The 20,419-nt window shown below is 38.1% G+C and overlaps 1 protein-coding gene across 2 annotated transcripts in view; it reads left to right on the top strand.

The window, feature by feature from the left end:
- LOC122812229 (intercellular adhesion molecule 1-like) overlaps positions 1–20,419 on the top strand; it is a 79,346-nt gene that overhangs the window by 25,779 nt on the left and 33,148 nt on the right. For both annotated transcript variants that reach the window (XM_044084583.1, XM_044084582.1), the window contains exon 3: positions 18,709–19,023. In XM_044084583.1, the coding sequence (XP_043940518.1) occupies positions 18,709–19,023 (315 nt within the window). The remainder of the gene's footprint in view (positions 1–18,708; positions 19,024–20,419) is intronic.

The following is a 20,419-nucleotide window of genomic DNA, read 5'->3' as shown; positions in this document are numbered from 1 at the left end:
GACACAAATCAATTTTTTCTATAGGCTACAAAAATCTCATTAATAGAAACACTATTATACTAGGGTTGTTAAGGTAAAATGATGAATGTGATACTGTTGCTTACTCCCCCGATGCTCTCCACAGCTGTTACACCTTAAAATAACTGATAAAAACAATAATCTTTAGGCCTGACCTGACCATTACCTCTCACTTCAATAAGCACTCTGTATTGTGAACAAGGTCTTGCACAACTAGTGTTATTATGTAGAATTTCACACCATCCGTCTCCTGCTGCTCACATTTACCTTTGTAAAAATGCACGTCTTCCAAAACTAGAATATGGCTAACAAATGCTAGTCTTTCATTTTACTTATAACTGTGATAGGCTTCAGACAGTAGACAGTAAAATCTGCAGATTTGTATTGATTGCAGATCCTCTTACCCACCACTGCCCCATGCACTTAAGAAACTCAAATGGCTACATTTCACTTAAATGGTCATCCTTCCTCCTAGCTGCACTGATAAATAAGGTTTTAAAGGAGGTTACTGTCCACCACTAAGGGGAAAACTTCCACTAAGAGAGCACTTATACACATCAATATCTGTTTAAGAAAGTCTTATTTCTTTAAGTAATCCCCCCCCCCCTTTTCAAAACAGACACAAGAACCAGCCCTTTCCAAAGTGGGATCTGCTCAGGTGGAACAAACTACCACTAAAGATAAAACATCCACATTTTCTTCAAGGGTTTAAATCATGAATTTATTTATTTTTATTTATTTATTTAACATTTGTTTACTGGGAAAGTCTGACTGGGACAGAGCCCAAATGCTCCAGACATGTCTTTGGAATGTGGTATGAAACCAGAGCAACCCCACACAAATGCATGGAGGACATGCAGACTCCACACAGAAGGCACCCCAGCCAAAAATCGAACTGGAGCACCTCTTGTTGTGAGGTGACAATGCTAACTGCACCACTGCTTGCTTTTAATTGTTGAAGATCTTCACAGTGAAACTACATGTAAATGCTTCAGGGATAATTTTTAGTAGGATTCACAGCCAAGACCTCATGACAAATCCTTCCAAGCAGTGTGAATGATACTGCAAACTGATTTGTATTTTGAAGTGAAGCCATCTCTTATCTGTCATATATCTGTATATGGGTACCTGTCAGATGTATAATTTTGTCTTTAATCAAACAAATTAATAAATCTCTCTCTCTCTCTCACTCTCTCTTTTCTATTGCCAAATTATTTATTCATAAATTGGTCCATTAAAGCAAGTACTAGTTTAGATATTTTTAAGAACAGCCTGGACATTTATTATGGGAACGTGTTTTAGCATATTTGCAAGCTAGAAGGGCTTTAATGTCCGTGCTTGAAACATTTGTATGTATGTATGTATGTATTAGGTGCACTGAAACTGTTTATAAAAAGTTTTTCTATGCATTTTTGTGACATCCTTCCAGAGGGTGATGCATATCTGGTACACAGACCCATGGTAAGAGATTCTCACTGACTTTGGGTCAGTCCTTACAGTGGTGGAGTGCATGAGTATTTTCCAGTCCAAAAAGAAAATGCGACCATTGATAGTAACCATAATATATAGCTGAAATTAATTTAATATACATCTGCTATGTGCCCTTGCCTTAAAAATATTAAGAAAAGAAAATCAGAAATACTTTAACTGTGTTTAAATGCATATGTCTGACTGTGTCTATCTTTTATATCAGTGTGTATATAAACTATATAGTATGTGTGTATGTGTGTGTCTGTGTATGCACAAATGTATGTGTCTGTATATATATATATATATATATATATATTTTATATATATATATATATATATATATATATATATATATATATATATACACATCTTAAATGTATGTACAAAAATATATGAGTGCGTGTGTGTATGTGTGTGTGTGTGTGTGTGGGGGGGTGTATAACAGACAAATAGAATACATGCCTGAGTGTGTGTACTTAATGTCCTTTAAATAAAAACAAATCAAAATGGAAATTTTGTGCAACTATGTATGTTTGTATACACATAAAAACACAGATATATATATATATCTATATCTATATCTATCTATAGATATATCCATATCTATATCTGTATGGATGTAACATGTATAACACGGCTCTATATTAAATCAGCAAATGCTTAAAAAAAGTGAACCCTGATTTATCGATCCTGTTTCAGTGAAAGCTGAAAAGCCCAAACACTCGGAACAGCGATTTTTTTCCCAGGGAAAAAATTGCTGGGCTGTGTTCGGGACTTTGCCATTTCCTCAACTGTGGTGCGATCTCAGAGTTGGTATATTTAAGTAGGGGGGGGGGGGTGAGGCTTCATTTACTCTTTTGAAGTTTTTTTTTTTTTTTTTTGGTGGAACAGCGATTTTTTTCCATGGGAAAAAAAATCACTGTTCCAAGTGTTCGGGCTTTTCAGCTTTCACTGAAACAGAGTCAATAAATCAGCATTTGCTTTTTTAGGCGTTTGCTGATTTAATATAGACCCTATAACACTATATGTGGGATGCAGTACAGTGTTAATACATCTAGAAAGAAATATGCAATAGATATTTTTGTAAGTAGTCATACATGCACTGACAGGTTTACTATCATTTTATTGAGGTGGACTCAATCAAAGCCACTTTGCGCAACGTCTGAAATGCAAATGTTGATATTGTCAAACTCCAATATTTCCAAAGTACAAATCTCTCCCCTATCTCGACCCATGTTAACACTTGCTCCTAGTTTGAATTCGGGATGTATTTCAGCTATATCAGAATTCGGCAATTTGACTTTTTGCGGACGTGAGTCAGTGATACGATCATTCAACCAAGTACACTTCAATAAAATGATAGTAAACTGCACTGACATATGAGTGTGCATGAAAGTATGCATGTGTGTACATAACACACATACATACAGAGGCACACAAATATATATAAACACAGATGGGGCATCTGCATGCATCATGTATTATGTAATTGTCATTATCTTAATCAACCTCCTTTTTCTTACTGCCTACATGTCTCAAATGTTTATCACCATATTAGTTATTAGGCTGCCCTGTTATGGTTATTCCATTCCAAAATTTGTAGGTTTAGTATGTTTTCATACTATCTTAGGAAAATAAAACTGATGCAGATATATAACATTCACTTGCTGATTCCTAGTCATTTAGAGGACAGTAACATCTTACAATGCCGTGAGCTGTGCAATATGGCTGCATACAATTTATTTATAATACATTTAACATAGTACAGTTAAGCATTATTAATATACATGTTCTAGTAAATGTTTAATGTTTTACTTATTCACTGCCGCACCTTGGCTATGTGTTGTACAGGCATTATTTTTATTTATTTTTATTATTTATTTGACATTTGTTGACCGGGTTAGTCTGACTGGGCAGATGCCCATTTTCAGTGAAGACTCGAGGCGAAAAGCTCCAAAAGAATAATTACAAGTAATATGTAAGATGTCCATTAAGCATGATGTAAGATGGTGCTAACAAACAGTTTAACAATAATTATTAACAGTTTCAGCCTAAGACGTAGTCACAGAGGAGGTATAAATAGGCTGTATAACAATAAATTTTATCCAGCAACTAGACTATAGTACAGTTTTTGAGGTTAGGAAGCAGTAGTAGGAAAAGGAAGTAAAGAGAAAGTGGAACTTAGTGTAATCAGTTTTGGGGTACAGTGGAGGATACAAGACAGAGTATAAGGAAGGAGGGGTTAGGAAAGGGAAGAGGTAGACTAAGTCGGGTCAGTGCAGGAGCATGTCCAACAGTTTAATAGATAGTCTTTTTACATTTTTTTGAAACAGTTTAAGTTAGAGATTTCTCTTAAAAAGAGAGGCAGTTTGTTCCATGTATTGCCTACTGATTAATTATAGAGAAGATTGCCAATGGTTTTATTGGGTTTGTAGATCTGAAGGAGAAGTTGTTCTGAACTGTGGAGTGTACAGTTAAAAGTATGGGGGTGATGAGTGCTGCGAGAGCAGGATAGGAGTGGGGTTGGTTTAAGATGGTGTGGGTCAGGTATAGTTGAGGCAGAAGGAGTTGATGTTGTAGTTCTAGCCATTGTAGGTTTTTTAGGGATAGGCAGTGGTGAGAGCAGTAGGGTAGATTAGTGGCAAATGTAGCAATCTTATTGTATGTTTGTTCAAGTTTAGTCAAGAAATGTGTTTGAATGTTTGTAAGGATTTGGGCAGCATATAGTAGAGTGAGAAGTGTATAGGCTTGTGCTAGTGTGAGTTTAGACTCATTTGTGTGGATTTTTTGTTTCTATAAAGAAGGCTTAGCTTTGATGAGTCTTTTTGATACAGTTTTGAATGTGAAGATTGAATGTAAGATAATCATTATACCTCCCAACCATACCGAATTACTAATTTTTTTACCGAGTTTGGGGGTCCAAATGAAGGGGTACCATGATTCCCGAGTGGCACCCCTTCATTTCTGATTTTTTTCTTTTTTTTATTTTTCGCACTCTGTGAGCTAACATCATCACATGCGTGATGATGTCAGCTCCATCAGGGCTATCAGTCTGTCAGAATTGAGCTCAAGGAGCTCACGCTGTGCATGTATTTCTGGCTGGGGCTGAGACAGCCGTTCAAATGCTCTGCGAGTGGGAACGGCACTCTATGAACAGAATGAACTGAAAGAGGGAACGGCACTCTATGAACAGAACGAACTGAAAGAATTTATACTGTAAGGAATTCTTTATTTTTCACAAGCACTCCGTGAACGTCCTTGCAGTAAGGAAATATTTTTCATAGGCACTCCGTGAAACGAACTGAATAACAGTGCATTTGCTGCTTTGGGTTTAGGCGTCTTTACTGTGGATTTATTTTTTTGTGATTCCATGTAGTAATGGGGCTGCTGACAATCTTGAAAGAAATTAAACAGAAGGAGAAAGAGGTTCATCTCCTTGTGTTGTATCCTTTATCATAATTTATACTCCATCACTAAATGCTGATGTAAGAAAGGTGAATTAGTTTGAAAAGAGAAACCTGGTTAGGTGGTGTTAGTATATTGGGTATTTCTGCATAACAGAGAGGTAACGCTTGTAACTCCTCAACTCATAATGAAAGACCTTTGTAAAAAGCAATTTGAATGGTTAAAGTGTTTTTGTCTCATTTTGATTATCATAGAGGAAGTGCATCTTCTAACACCGACCATGAAAATAGAAAGTAAGTTTACATTACCTCTGTATCCTTACGAGCTCAAAGGCTCGTTTTGCTGAGCACATCTGTAAAGTTTAACTCGCTTTTTCTGTTTAAGTTGTTTTAATATGTATAAAATGGGGTTAAATATTCTTGTCTTTTTTCATGAGTATTATAAAGGAACATAAACGTTCGAAAACATCATGGTAGGTTAGGTGGAAATGTGCAGTTTTATCTGAATTTTGTAGAAAAGTACAATGCACCTTAACTTTATATAAAACAGATTCCATTTATTTTGGTAATAAAGGGATGTGTTGCACTTGACCCAGCGTTTCAATGAGAAATATCTCATTTATTTTAGGCAAGTGAGCTTTAAGAAGATTGTTCATTGAATTTTTGCGTCTGATTTCTACTTTTCAGTGTTCGAGTTTGTATTGTCTAATTCCTACCTCTTTTCAGTAATAGATCTATCTTGGGCAGCTGCCAAGCCTTATAAATTGCGTCTCTTGTAACTTTTGCTTCCTAAAGTGTACTTTTCAAATTTGCAACTCGTACACCTGACTCCTAGAATTTTCTCTGCTTTAAAAACTTTCCATATTAGCGAGTCATCTTATTTCTGTTCTTTCTCAAGAAGCTTCAGATTTTGCATAACCGGTGTTGTTAATATATTTTTTATGCTTCGCCTAAGTATTCTATTATGCTTGTATCTGTTTGTTCTTGAATTTATTACTTTTTTATGTTACCGCTGTTTTGGTTCCAGTCACATACAGATGCTTTCATCTCTCTTCATTAATGCTTTTATTTATTTATAATATGTACATAAAATATAAACAACTTAATGTGAGTTAATGGAAAATAAGATCTGATTTCTTAGTGCTCCAGCTGCAGGAACAGACGGGAATGGACAGTAAAACCACTCAACACACAGAATTTTCCTAGGCTGTTAAACCAAGCATATAATTTTCACAATGCACTAGCCTTGAACTCAGAAAGCAATAACACAAAATTGTTAGTTACTGTATTTAACAAAAGGACTGTTTGCTTCCTGAAAGAATTGTTCAAAAGATATGTGCATCTTGATTTATGTTATAACCCAGGCTGAAGCAACACATATTTTGTTTTATCCCTTGAAAACTAAAGCTTGCCTTCAGATTGTTTTTTTTTTTTTTTTTTTTTTTACTAGAGTCATAACAAAGTTATTACAACACATATGTATTTACTTGAAAGGTACATATGTATTGAAAGATTTTATGCATTTGTGGATTAGATTTAGATAAGTGGCTTGGTCCAAAAGATTTTTTTTCTGTCATGAACGACATAATGCATCATAAGGATATATAATGAACGTGTACTATAAATATATATATGATTGGAATGGCTGCAGGGGGATTCTGGTGCCATATTTTGGTTGTCTGCTCTTCAGTTTGCGTTTGAAAGTTGGTATCCCACGATTCCATTTGAGTGTGCGGGGTTACATAATTATATATGCAAATTATATGTTAATCAGTGTACAGATTTGTACCTATTTTTCATGTGCTTTGTCCAGATTTTTGATGTTTCCAGGTTGAGAGGTATGCTGATCATCTATAATGACAACTAATAGTTTGTATGGAGTTCAACCTTGACAGGTGTGTTATTTAGGGAGACTACAGTGAAGGTAGATTTGAGGTGTTGGAGAGGTTTAGGAAGGAAAAGGAGGAGTTTGGTTTTATTTAGGTTGGGAAGGCATTAGTTGGATTATAGCCATATTTTGACTGAGTGCAGAGAATCTTGGGTAAGGGAGAGTTGTCAGAGGTGGAAATTATTGTAGAGTCATCAGCATATTGTATTAAAGAGAAGTGAGTTCAGGAGAGATAGAAGTTGTTAGTGAAAATGGTAAATAGTAGGGGCCCAAAGATGGAGCCTTGGGGAACCGCAGTTAGGACTGAAAGGAAAGGAAAAGATGCAGAGAGACGTCTTACAGACTGAAGTTGGTTGCAGAGGTAGTTAGAGAACCAAGCAATAGCAGAGTTGAAGAGATTAAGGTTAGCTAGTTTGGACAGAGGTAGATTGTGAGAGACAGTGTCAAAGGCCTTAGAGAGGTCAAGGAATAGACATAAGACTAATTTATTGTTGTTTCCAGATCAAGAGATAGTCTGTGTGAAAGATATTAGTGCTGTTGAGGTGCTGCGATTAGGGCAAATGTTGTGTTGTGAAGGTGGTGAAGAGATTTTCCTGTAACAGATGAGCAAGGAGCTGTTTATGGATGTAGTTTTCAAGAATCTTTGATAGGAGAGATAAAATTGCAATAGGTCTGAAATTGGAGGGGCCAGTGGAGTTTCCACCTTTATGGAGGGGGGTAACATAGAATTTCTTCCAGATATCAGGAACCATGTTTTCTTGAATTGATCTATTGGTTATTATGGAGACAGGATATGCAATCGATTTTGTAGCTAGCTTAAGGAAAAGAGGTGACAAGTTATCAGCAGATGGTGAACAAGTTTTGAGTTTGCTGAGAAGTGATCTGATGTAGGCAGTGGACACAGGTTTAAGTGAGAAGGAGGGTGTGTGGGAGGAAGGGGGGAGTAGAGGGGCAGGTACCTGTACTGCTTTTTGTTAATTTCTGAATGGAATAAATGAAGAAGGAGTTTAAAAGCATTGCAGTGTCCAAGACAGAGCTATTGGGGTGGGATTTGGTGTAGTGGTTCTACCTGGGTGTAACAGATTATTGACAGTATTCCAGACTCTTTTGGGATTAGAGTGGGGTTTTCTTGTGACTTGAGATAAAAGTTTTTTTGTCATGGTTGATGTACTTTTTAGTAAGAGCACATACTTCACTGTAGCACTGCAAATTGGAGGGGATTATGTTCTTTTGCCAGTTATTCTAAGCGTTGTGATGCTTGTGCATGAGGGAGTGAGTATCTATAGTTAGCCAGAGTTATAGTTAGCACAGTTAGATTTAATTCTAATATTCCTAATGGGGGCCACTGAGTTTAGAGTGTTAAGAAAATGCTATCAAATTTTAGAACAGCTTCTTCTAGGGAGCGATTGTTGAGAAAGGACCAATTAATAGTGAACAGTATATGATTAAAGGTGTCAGGGTTCAAGATGGCATGCCTGTGGCAGTCTTTGTACTGTTGGGATTTGAGAAATTGTAGGGAGGTCTATGGATAGAGGTGGGGAGGTGGTCACTTAGGGGATCAGGAAGTATGGAGGGGTTGTGGGACATGTTGGGGTTGGAGGTAAGGATCCAGTCAAGTGTAGTGCCAGTATTAGAAAGTTTGTTAGTGTGAGTGGGGCTAGTAATTAGTTGAGAGAAGCCATAAAGGTTAATGGTTTCATTTGGAGAAACAGAGGCTAGAGCATTCCAATCAATGCTGATGTCACCAAGTACAATAGTTTTACAGGCGATAGTTTGTGAGATCCAGGAGAGAAAGTTTTCCAGGACAGGGATGTTTTTGCCTTGGGGTATATAGATAGTGGCAATGGCAAACTTTTTGTGATTGTTCAGTTTTCAGTTCACTATGAAGACTTCTGCTGGGTGAAAATTTGGTGGTGAGAAAGATAAAGGGTAGATAATGAGTTGATCAGAGTACAGAACAGCTACACCTCCTCCTTTTGTATTCAGTCTATCCTTCTGAATAATAGTGTAGCCAGGGGGTAGAATTTCACTATCAGCTATATGGGGTTTTAGCCAGGTTTCAAAAATGGTGAGGATGTCTGGATTGTGGAGAGACATCCGGGAATGAAATTCAGTGATTTTGTTTAGAATACTTTGCATGTTGACAAAAAGAAAAGTTAAATTTCTAGTAGATATGGAGTTGTATGTTTGAGAGAAGAGGAGGGGAGGGGCGAGGGTGGCGGCTATGGGATTGGTAGGGAGGAAGGGGCTTGAGGTGGGTCCAGGAACGGGGTGTATGGCCCTGAGAGTAGCATGTTTAGTATAGGGAGTTTTGAATTTAAATAGATTAGGCTGAAGAGGAAATGCTTTGGCCTGATTTTGGGAGATAGAGAGAGCAGAGGGAATGTTTTTATTTTATGAAGGTAGGTGTCATTGTGATAGAATAGAGTTGGAGCTATACGGAATATACGAGGAGGTGACAGGTATATATGTGGATAACAAAGTGTACAGGGCGGGTTTATGTATGCTAGGGTATGATGATGGGAGGTAGAGATAAAGAGGAAAAGAAGTAGAGCTGTGATTAGGGGGAGGTTTATCATTTGTAAGAGAGAAAGAGGGAGAAGGTGAATTTGTTTGGAAAGTAGAGCAAGCAGGATGAGATAGTAGAATTTCCTTGCAGGAAGTTGAAATTGAAAGAATGTAGTGGAGAGTAGGGAGGTAGGGTAAGATCAATCTGAAAGATGTGGTTCTTTTGACAACAGGAAGGAAGAGCTAATAAGAGGCTTTTGGAGCAATTAGGGAATGACAGGAAGGAGTGGTCAGGATAGTTGAGAGCATAAATTTAGAGTATTCAGGGGTGGGTAGGAATGGGGGTAGGGTAGAGTAGGGGAGCAAAGTGGCCCGAGCATAGTAAGGGTGAATGGACTGGGGCTACACCAAGCATGTAGCAGGGTTACAACAAGCATGAAATGGTTCAGACAAAAAGAAAAACAATCAGTGAGTGAGGAGTTCAGATAGGAACAGAAATCTATGTGAAAAGAGAGTAAAAAAGAAAAGAAATGCTATTGAACCAGGGAGATTTTAATGCATTTGGGAGTTAAACTTATATTTTCTGAAACAGAAGGAAGACAAATTATAAAAGAGAGAGGTAGAGGCATAGACTTATATTTTCTGAAATGAAAGGAGGACAAGTTATGAAAGAGAGAGGCAGAGATTTAGTATTACAAAATTATGATTTAATCAGAGGTAGCAGGAGCTGCAAGGAGTTCAGTTGGCTGAGGCAAATAAGAAAGCATAATTTGGTACTGCAGAGAGGGAACAGTGCAATGAAGGTTGAATGGGAAGAAGAACAGGTCGGAAGCATATTCAGTAAAAAAAAGGAGGGGTGGGGAGAGTTCTGGTGGCGAATTATAGGATATTTTACAAAAAGAAAGGCAACATACAGATATTGTATATGGATATACTTTGCTTTGCCTTCCTGAATTGTTAATGGGAAGCTTGTAGGGAACCAGCTGATTAAAGAAGCTGTTCACATGTGAACCTCTGTATCATTGGTTAGGGGGTGAACTTGCAGTCTCCATTGGCCAAGAGGACAGTAGAGTGAAATAGCTGTGGGGTTTAGTCTGTAAAAGAAAGGGAATAAAAAAAAACAGGTTAGAAAGGAAGGGGAAGGGAAGGGAGAGGTTTGGATGGTGAAATATAGGTGGAGAAACAGGGCTTACAGTAAAGAGATATTTTTCCATCTTTAATGGTCTGATTGGTCAACTTTTGGGGGGTTATTGGGCATAAATGGAGAAAGTCCTGTCTCTGATCCAGACATCTCAAACTCAACTAGCATCTCAGGCATTGGAAGAACCAGATGAAGGAGGAGGAGTGGGTGACGATTGGGGAGAGATGGGCGAAGGCTGCCAGCCTAGTCAAATAGAATTTGATACATAATTCTATCAGCTGTATACATAAATGTAAAATGCAGGCTTGTGTTTTTAAATGAATGAAAACACTGTAAAATGTGAACTTCAAGATTGTTGCAACATTGCCATCTGCTGTAAGGAAAACAAAGCCAAGCATTTCAAATGTGTCTTTTGAAGTTGAAAAGATCTTATGAATCTCGTTGATGTTTTAAAAGTCAGCTCCAGTGAGTCTGGATGAAGGTTTCATGCCCATTGTTTTAAGGGTAAAGTTAAGGGCCAGAATTTACATGTGGAAGGTGCTTTATTGCTTTGGTTCCTTCTAGAGTATATATGTGAAATGCCTTTTATTGCTGTAGTCTCCTGAGCAGGTGTTAGCTTGCTAAATAATGCATTTTGTTTGCCTGGGAACTCCAGACCAGGTGTCAGTATGATGTAATGTGAATACTGGGAAAACCTAAGTGTCAACATGATTTAATTTGGGGAGGGCCTTAACAGAGCTGTTTGTTAGTGTTTAAAAACTATTGTTAATTGAGAGACTGTTAAGCATTTTTATCTTGGACATCTAACTCAGCACTCTGCTCTATGCTCATATGTAAGTTTTTAGGACTGTGATTTCTTGTAGGAATAGTTAAAGCTAGTAACATTAGATTAAGTATTTTTCTTTGAAATCAGATCTTTCTTACTGTATTGTTTTACGTATTTCTGTGTGATCTTTGAACTTGAGTGGCATTGTACTGTAGTAGTTTTGTCTTGTGTTTTAATTATTTATTATTAAATATTTTAAAACCTTCAACTGTGGCTGGATAATGTAGAGATAATTTAACCTCTAAAGTACATTACATATTTACAGATTTTACTGTCTAAGTCACTCCAAATTAAGCCTAGACTGATTAGTCATACTACCATTGGATTATAATATTACACAGTAATAACTGGACACCCTTTTAAGGGCCTTTTAGTAGCTGATAATTATTAGCTGGGTGGTGGCAGGAATTACTACCATATGGTCTGGGTAATAGGGGCACAGCTGGAGAACCTGTGCCAGCCTTTTCCCAGGAGGGTCTGTGTAGTTGTATAACCTCTTCTCAAAGTGTGTGTGTGGTGTGTCAGCTTCTTTGGCAGGGACACAAAACACTGGTTGGACAGAGAAGGTACTGGAGGTTTTAGCTTGCCCAGCTAGGCTGAGACCTGGACCCTATAGCTGTGCCAGTGGGGAGTCTTATTGGGGACCTGGTGAGCAAGGGAGAAACCAACCCCAGACTGACTATGAGCTCTGTGTGCACGTAAGGGAAATTGTACTTTACTGTGTGTTAGTTATCCTTTCCTCTTCTAGGAGATGACCTCTCTGGTGTCAGTGGTGAGGATTGAAGCTCCTTGACTGCTGGGCCAGGGCATGGGTGTCACAGAGTGAATGACCAGTGCCCGCTTACTCATCTTGAGAGAGGAATTCATTGTTCTGGTCAGCCAATTGTCACCATGCAGGTGGAGGCCTACAAGCAATGAATAGGAGTGTAAACCAGGGATATAATCTTGGTTCAGCCAAGCTGCTGATGGCAATCCCCTACATGTGGGTGGAAGAATGCATATACTAGAGATGGCCTAGCTAGGCCTTCTACAGTGATGTAGGCACTTGTATCAGACACCATGGGGTGGGGTTATGGCCTTGAGTAAAAAGAAAACACTGAAAAGTGCCAGAATGATGGCTATGACATCAGCTCTCAACTGTCAGGGAATGAATGGACCAGGAATGGCTTTCTTCATGAGACGAATGAATGGGCCAACAGAGTGCAAAAATTGATAGCTGGCATGAAGTAGGGAACCAAAAAAAAAAATTGTAACATTATGTCACTGTTAGGAGGCAAGTAAACTGTGTTGTTGTAGGGTAGGATACTGTAAACTTCATTGCAAAATGCTGGTATGAGACTAGCACTGAGCAGCATTTTACCATCTGCAAGGATGATGCCACAATATGAACAAAAGATGGCTGACTTTAATAATTGACTTGGTTTCTGATGTCATTCTAAGGGGATGCAATACTTGTAGAAGGAGATGGTCAACAGACCATGCTACTTTGCCAGGAATGGTCTGCTCCTCTCCCCTCTATGCTTTTGAATATTAGCAAAAACATTGTCTTCCCCTCTAGTATCTTTTTAGGCAATGCCAAACTGAAAGTACTTCCGACATAGCAAATCAAAGCCAAGAAAATCTAAAGGTGTTACTGCTCAGTGCTAAGAGCCTAAACAAAAACTCTACTCCCTAGAAGCTGTTTTCATCCTAGAGAATGCTGATGTTTGCGCAGTCACTGAGACATGGTATAAAGCTGTGGACAGCACACCGATAGTGCAAGGTTATAATGCCTTCTTCACATTTAGACCAGATACTACACAAACAGACTAAAGGTAGAGGTGTCTCAATTTACATTGAAGATGACTATTCCTCAAGGCTGGTCAAACAGGACAATGCACTTGAGCTGCTCCATGTTCAAATCACCACAGGCAAAATCCAATACCACTTCCTTGCAAACTATAGGTCCCCGTCTATGACCAAGGAAACACATATCATGTATTTAAACTTATTGGAAACACTCACCATTCAACTCAATACCATATTCATGAGCGACTTTAATTACCCTACTATTAACTGGGAATCATATAGGAAACCAAACGTTTCCTGGATTTTGTGAACACAAACCCCCTGGACCAAATTGTCAATACACCATTCAGGGATGCAACCATACTGGATATGGTTCTCACTAATATGGGGCAGTACTGCACAAACTCTAATGGAATGTCTTTTCTGATAAGGTTGGGCCACAAAATAGTAAAAATAAAATCTGGAACCCCAGCTAACCCTGGAATATTCAGGAACTACTCTAAGGCTAACTTTCTACTATAAAGTGATAATCTGGCAACATTTCAAGCCCCCATATACCCCGAGAACGCTGCTGACTATGTGGAACTGTTCACAGAAACACTACACAAGCATGTTAATCGTTGCATAGAGGTAGGTAGCTGTACTTATCAGGAAGAAGTACAGAATAAATTTAAAAAAAACAAGCCACACTGATGGAATCATGGCATCAATAGGCTGTATAACAGAAGGAAAAATATCATCACAAAAAATAGGAGGTGCAGCCCCAAGCAAGATAAAAGCACTCTCATCAAACTAAACAAACAGTTCAGAGGACAGTCTACCAAAGCAAAAATTGAGGTAAATTTGGCCTCCCAGGCTAAGGATAAAAAGGTAGCATTCTTTAGCTGTGCGTACAAGCTCAAAGACAATACACAATCGTGTGCAGAGATTATTATTAATGCAGCCACCTATACTGAGCTAGAAGACAAAGCAAACCTACTGGTTGATAAATTCAGCTCCAGTTTTGCCCCTCAGCTCCAACTCCAACTCAGGAATGGCTTTCTTCATGAGACGAATGAATGGGCCAACAGAGTGCAAAAATTGATAGCTGGCATGAAGTAGGGAACCAAAAAAAAATTGTAACATTATGTCACTGTTAGGAGGCAAGTAAACTGTGTTGTTGTAGGGTAGGATACTGTAAACTTCATTGCAAAATGCTGGTATGAGACTAGCACTGAGCAGCATTTTACCATCTGCAAGGATGATGCCACAATATGAACAAAAGATGGCTGACTTTAATAATTGACTTGGTTTCTGATGTCATTCTAAGGGGATGCAATACTTGTAGAAGGAGATGGTCAACAGACCATGCTGCTTTGCCAGGAATGGTCTGCTCCTCTCCCATCTATGCTTTTGAATATTAGCTAAAACATTGTCTTCCCCTCTAGTATCTTTTTAGGCAATGCCAAACTGAAAGTACTTCCGACATAGCAAATCAAAGCCAAGAAAATCTAAAGGTGTTACTGCTCAGTGCTAAGAGCCTAAACAAAAACTCTACTCCCTAGAAGCTGTTTTCATCCTAGAGAATGCTGATGTTTGCGCAGTCACTGAGACATGGTATAAAGCTGTGGACAGCACACCGATAGTGCAAGGTTATAATGCCTTCTTCACATTTAGACCAGATACTACACAAACAGACTAAAGGTAGAGGTGTCTCAATTTACATTGAAGATGACTATACCTCAAGGCTGGTCAAACAGGACAATGCACTTGAGCTGCTCCATGTTCAAATCACCACAGGCAAAATCCAATACCACTTTCTTGCAAACTATAGGTCCCCGTCTATGACCAAGGAAACCCATATCATGTATTTAAACTTATTGGAAACACTCACCATTCAACTCAATAACATATTCATGAGCGACTTTAATTACCCTACTATTAACTGGGAATCATATAGGAAACCAAACGTTTCCTGGATTTTGTGAACACAAACCCCCTGGACCAAATTGTCAATACACCATTCAGGGATGCAACCATACTGGATATGGTTCTCACTAATATGAGACAGTACTGCACAAACTCTAATGGAATGTCTTTTCTGATAAGGTTGGGCCACAAAATAGTAAAAATAAAATCTGGAACCCCAGCTAACCCTGGAATATTCAGGAACTACTCTAAGGCTAACTTTCTACTATAAAGTGATAATCTGGCAACATTTCAAGCCCCCATATACCCCGAGAACGCTGCTGACTATGTGGAACTGTTCACAGAAACACTACACAAGCATGTTAATCGTTGCATAGAGGTAGGTAGCTGTACTTATCAGGAAGAAGTACAGAATAAATTTAAAAAAAACAAGCCACACTGATGGAATCATGGCATCAATAGGCTGTATAACAGAAGGAAAAATATCATCACAAAAAATAGGAGGTGCAGCCCCAAGCAAGATAAAAGCACTCTCATCAAACTAAACAAACAGTTCAGAGGACAGTCTACCAAAGCAAAAATTGAGGTAAATTTGGCCTCCCAGGCGAAGGATAAAAAGGTAGCATTCTTTAGCTGTGCGTACAAGCTCAAAGACAATACACAATCGTGTGCAGAGATTATTATTAATGCAGCCACCTATACTGAGCTAGAAGACAAAGCAAACCTACTGGTTGATAAATTCAGCTCCAGTTTTGCCCCTCAGCTCCAACTTTACCCTTTCTCCTCCCTCAACCTTCCCTCAGGAAATACCATCAAATATAACTCCCCCCTGCTATTACTAGGGAATGAGTCCTTAATGCTCTCTCTCTCTCTAAGGCCAAGAACACTGCATCAATGAGCTATGACAATATCACATGATGCTTTTTAAATAGCATGAAACATGACCTATCAGGCCCTTTGGAATTGCTAATTAATTGTAGCCTCCAAACAGGTTTCATGCCTCATGAATGGAGAACAGCAACAGTCATCCCTCTGCCAAAGGTGGGCCATCTACAGCCCCTGGAAACTACAGCGCCATATGTGTTACTACTCTCTTATGCAAAGCCATGGAATGAATTATCATGGAAATGATCAACAATGACATCCAAAACCTCCAGACACTGGATCAAACCCACTTTGTTTTTTTTTCAAGGGCAGGTCATGCCTACTCAACCTGATGGACTTCTCTGAAAAGATCACCAAAGCAATGGATGACTGCAAAATGGTTCACACTGCCTACCTTGACCTGGCCAAGGCATTTGGCACAATACCCCACTTGGGCATTGTTAATAAACTCAAGAGGTTAGGTACAAACACTTATGTCACCCAGTAGATAGCCAGCTGGCTCACAGGCAGTACCCAGGAAGTTAGAAATGGGGAGTCTACCGCTACAAAGAGGTCAGTTAGAAGTGGAGTCCCTCAGAGATCAGTCAGACGACTGCTCCTTTTTGACAATTTACTTCACTGAAATCACAGCCAATGTCAATGGCCTCTGGCTGACTATAAATTTCCAGATAATTGCAAAACAGGAGTAGTCATAGAATCCTCCACTGACACAAATGTTCTCCCATGAAGGGCTGATACAGAGAAACAGCTGGTGTCAATGCTATGGACTAAAACTAAATGCCATGAAATGCATAATAGTATTCTTTGGGAAGTCATCCACCCCAGTAACTATCATATTGACAACACACCCCTAAGAACTGACCCAGTAGTTAGGGACTTGGGGGCACATATAGACAGTAATCTAGGCTTTGACCATTACGTGTCTATAGTAGTGCAAAAGTCATCCTCTGTCGTGCAACTTATAAAGAAAGGTATGGTGTCTTAATTCAAGGAAGTCATTGTTCCACTGTATTCATCATTCATTAGCTCTGTCATTGAGTACAATGCCCCCTTTGGTATGTACCTCACCAGGCATATCCAACAATTGGAGCATCCACAGAGGTTCCTCACTAAAAAAACACAGGGCATAGTTAACATGCCCTATGCAGACCACCTCAAAAATCTATCCTTGTATTCTGTTTCCTACAGGCTGCTGAGGGGAGATCTATGCCTGTCATATGAGGCATTGTTAGACCCCACTCTGATGGACCTCCTGCATATCCACAAAACAAACAGCACCAAAAATACCAAGACTTAAATCTTGCCTGTGATATAAATTGGACCTGCTGGAGAGACAGGTATATATTGCAGAGACTACCCCTTCTCTGGAAGGAGCTCCCCATCCATGTGAATCAGAGTTCCTCCCTAACCAAATTTAACTGTAACTTGAACAACTGGATGAGGAACAGGAAACTCATCTCTGTTTTGGCACCTATCTGTAATGGACATAGGCAGCCTGTAAATGGTTCATCTCCTAGGCACCTTCTTGTAAATGTTTAATCTCCCAAGTCCCTGCTTACAGCTATCAAGGCTATCAGAACTTGTCAGAGATTTGGGATGTATGGCTAGGGTTAAAAGGGCCATTGTGGTCATTAGCATAGTTAACATAAACCTATGTACCTATAAAATAGGATGCATTGTTGTAAAGGTATGCTTTATAGTTAAAGAAATAGAAGTCATTACAGCAAAGCACAGCAAATAGAAATGCCTTTGGCACAGAATAGTCATTTTAGAAGTGTAGAAAAAAGCAAAATAAATGATATGTTGTTTATTCTTGCTGTTCAAAAGTTGATCCCCCAGGTCGTTCTCCTATACTGTAACTCTATGACCTATCACTTTAGCATACACCTGCCTGCAGAGCTGTTACTGCAAGTACAACATTCTACACTTTTTGACATTAAAACTGAACTGTTATCTTTTTCCTCACTCCCCATTTCTCTTGAAGTTTATCCTGAGGCTTACCCCCATCTGACACTAGCATTCCTAGATTGGTGTCATCTTTATACATATTTGCCTATTTCCAGTCCTCACTACAATTTTGAAATAAACTGTGAACAGTAACAGCCTGAGTTCTGAAAGATTAGAACAGTGTATATGGAGCTACAGCAGTTATATTTGGGGAATGCCCTGCCACTGAATTTGTTCACAAATGTTGTGAAGCAACGAATCATGGCTGACAGATATGAATTCTGACGTAGAGGAGAACAATGCTTTTGCAGCATGGTAGCAAAAACTTGGTTAGACCCATCTCTTAATTTCAGAGGGGTACTTACTTATACATATTTAAGTCAAAATCAGATGTATTTATTAAAAGTAGATGGTTTGTCTTCTGTTGTTGGCGCCACTTGACTGGTTACTACATCCTTTTTCACTGATTGCTTGTTTGATTACTTGCACATTCAGCCAGCTATGATCTGCATAATAGCATTATAAAAGACAACTTTTTGTTCTATGTATAATAGTTAGCCCACAAACCTCATCAAGTCTGTTGAGATCTGTAGAGTAAAATTCCATTGTCATATTGGATAAAAACCTCATTCCACAACACCTGCTATAAATTCCTTGATTCGGTTTCCAGCAAAATGTGATGAAATGTAATTGAACGTTTAAATATTATGATGAATTATACTGTGATAGAATGTTGCAGTCCAACAGTTGTTATCATAAAATTAGTTTTCTTTGAAATGTCTTATGCGCTAGCCAGTAGGCGCTTTAAAGATTTGATTTTTAATGTGACATAGAAAATAACACTTTACTAATAAGCTTTTGCTTAATGTTTGCTTAACACTTGAAGTTTGAAATACTTTAACAATGATTTTTTTCTTGCTTACAGATTTCCCAGAAAATATCATTTTTGAACCATTACATGAAATGGAAGTGAATAAAACTTATAATCTGACCTGCACTGTCCCGAATGTTGGTCCTGTGCAGAACTTGACAATAAAGATACTGAAAGGCAATGAAGAGCTTATTGTACAAGATTATCCACATGACAATCAGAAAAAACATCAGAATATGACTGTGTCCCACCCCTTCACGCCACAAATATCAGATCACGGGAGAAACCTCTCATGTTCTGCAGAACTTAACCTCAGTTCTGTTGGTGAAGTTCATTGTACTAACTCTTCTGTGAACTTGAAAGTTTATGGTAAGTCATAACATCATAATTTCCTTTATGTTCCTTTAAAAAGTATAGTTTTTTTAGTGTATTTTTCAGGTCATACCAATCCATCCATCCACAACTCCTTTTTCCCATTTTTGCACATAGGGTTGGGGTGTCATTTCAACAATGAAAATCATCTAGAGCCAAGGTTTACACCACCAGGTGGCTAGCCCTACCGCGGGATGTCTTCCACACTATTAAATGTATCTATTTCCAGCTAATTGTAGAATAAAGTAAATACCCTTTCTTCAGATAAGATATTAAAGTGAGGGCCAGTCAGACTAAACTGGCACTAGTTAATGTGGATCTTAATGACCCTAGAGCATGGGTTGGTGAATAGCAGTAGTAGAATCTAATTATTTTATACACAGCATGCATTAGCATAATATTAATTTGCTTTTTCATTATAATGCGCCATTATTCAGTGCAAGTCTTGTAATAAGCACCTACATTTTCTTCAAGCTCCTACCTATATGCTTTTCACTAAAAACTGATAACTCCATCATTTCAGTAATTCACAAATTCATGTAATGTCTTAACATTGTACAGTAGATAAATTAAAAAGAAAAGGTAATAAAGGACAATGTTGACTTTCACAAGAAATTCCTTCCATTCCCTCTGCCCCAGTACACAGTGCTGCACCTGTGAATACACCTTCTCAGGGACCGTGCCACCTTAGGGTGGGAGAAACTTCCTGACCTGCATATTTCCATTTTGACATTCACTACGCTACCTTATCTTCAGTATAATCAGAATTATGCTAAACTGAAATGTATACTATTACTTTGAGATTGAATGGTAAATAATCTGATTTTAAATACTGAAATAAATCAAAACTATTAGCAGGAAAATATAACGGAATATCAACTGTAAAGAAGAGTTAAAGACATATATTGTTAGTTCTAGTGTGAACCTTCAGCAAAATAATTCAACAAAAATAGTTTTTCTTCTTTTTTCCCCCTTTTTCTCTTATTCTCGCATTATAATGAATAAAGTTTCTAAAAAACAGAATTCAACTAATCAGCATTAAAATACTCTCTCTATGTTAATCCAAAAAGAAACCAGGGTGCAGGTAAACAGATGCTTCAACAAAGTAGTCAAAATGTGAAGCAAAAACAGAAGAAGGATCCAGACCACGACAAATAAAATCATATATTTAATGAAAAAAGATACAGGGTTACCCTGTGTCATTTTTCATTAAATATATGATTTTATTTGCTGTGGTCCGGATCCTTCTTCTGTTTTTGCTTCACTCTCTTAATGTTATTTATTTTTTTGTGCATCTTAACTATTGTACATCATAAAATTAAATTTTTACATTTCTAAAATCTTGTATGACTCATAAATGCCCATATTTTTATAATTTATTTGTTTTCAGGTC

This window comes from Protopterus annectens, chromosome 9.part0 (genome assembly GCF_019279795.1).
Source record: "Protopterus annectens isolate FY-2018-M chromosome 9.part0, PAN1.0, whole genome shotgun sequence".
Taxonomy (NCBI): domain Eukaryota; kingdom Metazoa; phylum Chordata; order Ceratodontiformes; family Protopteridae; genus Protopterus; species Protopterus annectens.
The sequence above is the reverse complement of the archived record's forward strand: the minus strand, read 5'-3'. Positions and strand labels throughout refer to the sequence as shown.